Raw genomic sequence first — 6,444 nt, 5'->3', positions numbered from 1 at the left:
TTAAGAGAAGGACTGTGAAAGCTGCCATTTTTTTTGTTGTCACTGGAAAGCAAACATTTGAAAATCTTGAGCTACAATTTTAATAGAGTCATAAATTACAATGAAAAATGGATGATCTCCTGCACGTATGGGTATGCAACTTCTCATTGGCACCAATGACAGATTGTAATGTAAAAATCTCTCTTTTTTTGTCTCTAATATGCTTTAACATGACATCTTTTTAATACAACAATTTTTGCCTGATTAAGCCTCTGTGAAGCAACTCAGGAGGTTTTTCAATGTTAAAGGCATCACATAAATTCAAATTGCTCCTGTTATTTTGAGGCTGCTTGCTCTTGGACAGTTGACTTCCCTCTCTTGGATACTTTCCTCTCTTCAGTAAGATCATGAATTTGGTGTGATATTCTATTTCCCCATTGGTCAAACTTCACAATGTCACTGACAAGGATTCCCATGTAACATACAGGTTGTCTTCAACCAGCAGTAAAGCAACCTGGGATGGAGGATGGAGCTCCTGGGGTGCCCAAATTATTTTTTAATGAAAAACACTATCAAACTTAGCTTGGCTGGGCCTCAGGCTCTGTTGCCAATGGAAACGGATTGTGCATGGCTCATGCTCTTGACAATTTTCAACTTAAAATGGCAATCATAGTCCTAAGACATCAATTTGCATATTGAAATTGCCTACTGCCTGAAGCAGCCTTCTTTATTTTCTTAGAATAGCTATTTACAGATACACTCCTATAAAGTGCAAGAATTCTTCTTGTTAGGGATGTACCAAACTGTTTAACTTGAAAAAATCATGTACTCTACAAATATTTCCCCAATTATATAATTTCCACACTCCTATCAGATTAGAATATTCCCCGGTTGTGTTTTTGTGCTAAGCAATTATTGTAAAAACAAATCAAAGCACAAGGAAGGAAATTAAAATCTTTAATTTTTCGTGATTAGTCCCCCACAATAATAAGACAGGACAGGTCAATTTAATTGTTTATTGTTTATATTGTTTGCATTGGTTAAAAAGCATACTTTAAAATTTTAGATAATTATTATTTACAGAGTGATGCAGTATCACATGTGTGACCAATAGCCACAGCACCCCCACCCCTCCCCCCCCAATGGCAGTTATAGTACTAGGGGATCTTGACACTCTTTTGGTTAGGCCACTCAACCATTCTGGAGCATGGGTACCATATGAAAAATAACTAATTTTTATACCATTGCTTTCTATACTTCCTTGTCATCAGAAAGGGAGTTTCAATTACATTACAGTTCTAGCAGATTGAGCCGTATAACATATGAATATCTCACAGCCTCATCATATAAAACATAATGTACACAAAACCAAGTTTCCTTTGTAGCAGTACGTGTGGTGGCCCCACACTTACAGTAAACTCTATGTATGGCTTTACAAGGGTACATTTTAAAGTACAATTTGCATCTTATTTATTTAAAAGCATTTTAAGTGAACGGGTTAGTGTGCTTACGATAGCCGTCATGGTAATTGAATGTCGCGCTAAAACCTTAACATTAGGGTCGATGGGGGCTGCTCCAGATACTGCTTCAGCAGCTCTCAGTAGACAAATATAGTTCATTACAACCTCGTCTACCTTAGCAACGATTTCCTGTTGCTGTGTTTCAGAATTCATTACTTTAACTAATCGCATGCAGGCTTCTGTTAAGCAACACAGTACTTGGAAGCTGGACGTCATAGCTAAGAGCATTTCCTCTGGGCTTTTTAATGCAGCAGCCATTTTCCTGCAAGCACTTCCCAACTCTCTGGATTCGACTGACAACAGTTTCTTGTATTGGCTAAATCGAAGTTGATGAAGGTCTGCTTTGACATGTTCTTTTTGTCCAATGCTTGCCTGTAAAAGAGACAGCAGTTCGCTAGCATCGTTCTGTGCTGCAAGAAATCCACCTGGCAATGCGTACACCTTTTCTTTTAGAGCATTAATTCGGGCAATCCTGCTATCAAATGCCACTTCATTAGTGTCTGCATGTTCCTCCTCTTTGCCACTGTTGCAACTAGTCTCCCTGCAAGACCCCACAGTAGGTCTCCAGGCATTTACAGCGCTGGAGAAGGTACAGAACACCTGAGATGAACTGGAGAAAAGATGACTTTGGTCCAAGCAAGACAACTGGCCCTTACTCCCATAACCGTCATCTTCATCATCAATGTCTTTATTAAGGAAACAATAGGTAAAAGGACCGTGACACTTCCAGTTGCTCGTCTCCGCCTTTGGAAAAGGCAATAGCTTAATGTGTCGAAAATCCTTTTGTACTGAAAATATCTCCAATGATCTCCGACTCTCCTTTCTGTCTCCAATAGTGGAGCAGCACGATGAATTTGTTGTCACTGATCCGTGAGAGTGGCTCTTAGATAGTCGGTCGCCCAGAGGAAGTTCAACTCTTTTCTGTACAGGTTGAGGATCAGCTATTTCGGGGAGGTCGGAATATTGGAATCCTATGGAAGTCTTTGATTTTTCTAATAGGGTTTCTACGTTTCCCATTCCTTGTGTAACACTGCTGCTGCAACGTCTCAGCACCTTCTTTCTGGGAGGAATTTTAAGGCTTCCTCCACCAACTTCACAAGCCTTTCTATTTAGTGCTGTTGCATGCACTTGTTCTACTTTGGGAAGATCAGGTGACTCTTGGCAGGTACTTGGCACCTTTGTATCATTGAAAATGTTTGATGGCAGAGTAATGTTGTCGACATTGAATTGATTAGTGAATGCTGAAGTTGCACCTCCTCTTCCTCCTTGCTCAGGCTCTGTGCAAGCTACACTAGGGGTGGCAGAAAAACACAGAGAATCATTAAGCATCTCCTTGACAACATGCTGCAATTTACAATCTGGGTTGCACTGCTTGTCCTCAGCAGAGAGCTGCTTCTCATGAAAACCTCCAGGCAGAGCTTTATCATTCTCACTGGCAGCTCCTTTACTCAGACTGAGACATTGCTCAGAATGCAGATCTTGTCCTACATGTCTGTCAAAGCAGTCAACTTGTCTCCTTTCCTTATTAATTGTTTCCTCAAGCTGCCTAGGTTTTTGAGTCCTCTGTTTAGCTACCTCATTCTCCCTCCTCAACTTGGATGGTAAGGATGTAAAAAAAATATTTCTAAAATTACATAGTGAATTCTTAGGTAATCTATTTTTACTTGATGGAAATAAATCATGGTGTCTAACAAGACCTGAGTCTTTTGATCTTGAAACTAATGAAGGGAATGTTAATGTATTAGACCTATAATACTTAGAAAGTTTCTTATGATCTTTTACACAGTTATTTTCATTTGGGAAAGTGACTGTTGTGCTTTTAAGATTAGGAAATGTGCTGAGTTTAATTTCTTGAAATGAAATACTACTATCAGCTTTCGACTTACGTGTTCTTTCCACCATATCTGTATTCAAAATTTGAGAACTAACTTCATGAGGTAAACCTGACAAAAGAGGACTAGTTTCTTGATCTCGAAAATAATCATTCCCTTCACTCTCCATTTTACTTTCAAATCTTAAATGTTGCAGCTCAACATCTGCGCAAATATTATCTCTGTTTACTGAGGTACCTGTGGTTTCTTTAATCTTGGGTACTCGGTGGCACCCATCACGTATGGTACCAAATATTGGTTCAGCATTTGAAGGTGCATGCGTGTTATGGGCTGTTCTCCTATGACACATGGCTTCAGCTTGGGGATGCAGATCTTTATATGATGTTCCATGGCTTTGAAGCAAAAGTGTTCGCTGATCTTCTGAGATGTAGCCAAGGCCTTTTAGAGAAGTTTCCGATAATATGTGCTTAATATCAGTTGTACAGAGGGGGGAATCCACTGGGGTGGCACATGTACTACTGCCCGTACTGCAGGCTGCATCTACTGAAGAACACTGGGAACTCTGCAAAGAGTAATGACCCTCGCTTTGTAAAGAGGACATTCTTTTTGTCATATGGTATTCACAAAGTCTCGTCACACTCTGTTCAGCTTCTGGAAGCTCTGATGAGTGATCATCAGGGAAAAGCTCTGTATCTTCTGAATCAGTCAGGTGTTTAGTTGAAGACATGTAAGTGGTATCAGAAAGAAAGCTTTCATCACGTCCAAGCCCTGAAGTGCTGGCCAAGGAACAACGATCATCTATTTCAGTATCAGCTTCTTTCCCTTCAAGTTCCGTTCTAGAAACTACGCAGGATTTGTGAAAACTTTTGCCATTAATTAACCCTGGGAAATGCTTATCAGCCATCTTTTCCCCCGAAACTTGAAACCAGCTTTGTGTCTCTCGACGGAAAGTAGTGCTTTCTAAGTCAAAGGTGGCTGTGCCATGACTGTTCTTTGTAATCAACGTGTTGTATTTGCCATTGGATGACAAATCATCGCCCAGTTCTGACTTTCTGTTTGTATGTTGCCTTTTCACTGATACATTACCATCAAATGCTATCTTGACACTACTATCACTTGTCTTGTTTTTTTGCTTACTGGGGCAAGAATACATCAGGGATCCCATCTGCAGTTTGCTGAAGTAGTCGGTGACAGATTTTGTCTCCATTGTCTCTGGCTCCATCTCAATTTCCTCAGAAGGGAGAATTTGTTTCGAAGGCACAACTTTGGACTTTGCATTGCTACCCCGTTGAGCAGTGAAGGAATGTGTGGCTTTTGGAACCATTTTAGAAGTGGGCCCTACATTCTCGTTCTGAGAGATTGGGAATTCAGTTTGCTCCTCTTGAAGCTGTTGATAACCTTCACTGGTGGCCACAACCATATGCATGGAACCCTCAGAATGCTTCTGTGCTGAGGCTACCTCAGAGCTTTCAGTCATTTCAGAGGAGTTTGTCTCATTGCCAGAATCCGATGACGACTCAGGACTATAAGCTCTTAATATCACTACACCTGTATGCCATAAGAGAATAAACACCCAATTAATTACTTCATCATAGGCACTTTTTTAATCTTAATAAAATAGGTTTATTAAACAAACTGTTTAGCATTCTTAAATTTCAGTGCATAATAAGCATCCAGTCATGAAATATCAACTAAGATTGTTCCATTAGCATGCCAGATCAGAAAATGGGATGACACACTGATGGCAAAATTTGTTCTGGAATGTTTCCAAGTTGTTAACAAGTTTACAGATGGAACATTACGACAGTCAATGAATAAATGTTACTATGGTGAAAGAACCTGAACTGTCATCTGTTTGCTGAATGGACTGCTCCTCAGAAGCTGCCAGTGCTTCCAGTGCTTGCAAAGTGGAAACCACGGCATCATCCAATGCTTGCTCACCACTCTGGTCTTCAGCCTGTGTAGGAATGGCATCTATGAGTGACACAGGGATGTCATCACTTGGAGAACATTTGGTTTGGACAGTCTCTAGTGAACTTTGTGCTGGTTGATGCTGGCCATCTTCTTCATCTGAGCTGTTGTCTCTGAAACCAGGTGGAGGGGCAGCTATTGCTATATTCAGCGTGTGAAGAAGAAAATCATCTTCATCGTCATCATCACCTCCAGGTGGAGGAAGTGACGTTAAGTCTATTATGTCATCGCTAGATCCCGATATATTGAGAATGTCAGTTTTGTCTGCCTCTCCAAGTGGGATATCTTCCTCACAGCTGGCCTCATCTTCATCCTCAGCATCATCTGTGGTCTCTGAATAACAGATGTCATGTAACAATGGCTCTTCAATGTTTTCTGCACTTGCAAACATTCTGCTATCATTGATGTTTGCATAAACAGCATTTGTGTCAATGTTGTCTACATCGATCCCTGGGAACGAGAACTCTGAGCATTTAATGTCACTCGCATTGGTCAAGTACATGGATGTCTGTTGGTCTAAATTGCTTGGACTATCATCCAGCAATCGTTCATATCCAAGGTTTCTTGGGTTAAAGGCAGCTACATTGTGATCCTCAAAGACAAAGGATACTTTTGCTCCCCTTGGAGATTCTTGCACTGTTTTTGTATGTTCCATCCCAGAGGAGGACAGCCTGTTAAAAGCTTTGTTTTCAGCTTCCATAGTATTTATATATTCAGCCCCTAGGCGACTATGGTCATTAATATCAGTAATCTCAGTTATTAAACCCCCCCTGGAATCTTCATGGTAAATTGAATCATCTGAGAAATCTACATTTTTCTGCTTTGATTCTCTAATAGATGATGGCTGAGCATCTTCCTTCTTAGACCTGGCGTGGCATGAACTTTTTGGTAAATAGTTCCATTCTAAGCTGTGTGTTTTATGTTTAGTCTTGTATTCTGGGCCTATGTAAAAAAAAGAGATGGATAATTATTCAAAACATTCAGCATCATTGTTTAACACATAAAATACAGAATGCTTTAATATTAACAATTACACAAACAAACTAGTTGCTCTTCTGTGGCATTGCATAGGAGAGTGAAAATAGGGTGCAGACTTCAGCTAAAGTGGAATCAGAAGATGCAGGATAATTTCACGAGAGCAC

At 40.2% G+C, this 6,444-nt stretch overlaps 1 protein-coding gene across 8 annotated transcripts in view; it reads right to left on the bottom strand.

The window, feature by feature from the left end:
• Positions 1-981: 981 nt before the first annotated feature.
• Positions 982-6,444, bottom strand: part of LOC144691639 (FERM and PDZ domain-containing protein 4-like) — a 646,062-nt gene continuing 640,599 nt past the window's right edge. For 4 of the 8 annotated variants that reach the window (XM_078559934.1, XM_078559936.1, XM_078559935.1 and 1 more), the window contains exons 15-16: positions 5,171-6,244; positions 982-4,879 (exon numbers count right to left, since the gene is read on the bottom strand). In XM_078559934.1, the coding sequence (XP_078416060.1) occupies positions 1,446-4,879; positions 5,171-6,244 (4,508 nt within the window). In that variant the 3' untranslated portion in view covers positions 982-1,445. The remainder of the gene's footprint in view (positions 4,880-5,170; positions 6,245-6,444) is intronic. The other 4 variants (XM_078559939.1, XM_078559940.1, XM_078559941.1 and 1 more) reach the window with 3 other exon arrangements.

Source organism: Cetorhinus maximus, chromosome 16 (genome assembly GCF_964194155.1).
Source record: "Cetorhinus maximus chromosome 16, sCetMax3.hap1.1, whole genome shotgun sequence".
NCBI lineage: Eukaryota > Metazoa > Chordata > Chondrichthyes > Lamniformes > Cetorhinidae > Cetorhinus > Cetorhinus maximus.
Note: the sequence above shows the minus strand (reverse complement) of the source record. Positions and strands in the feature narration are given on the sequence as shown.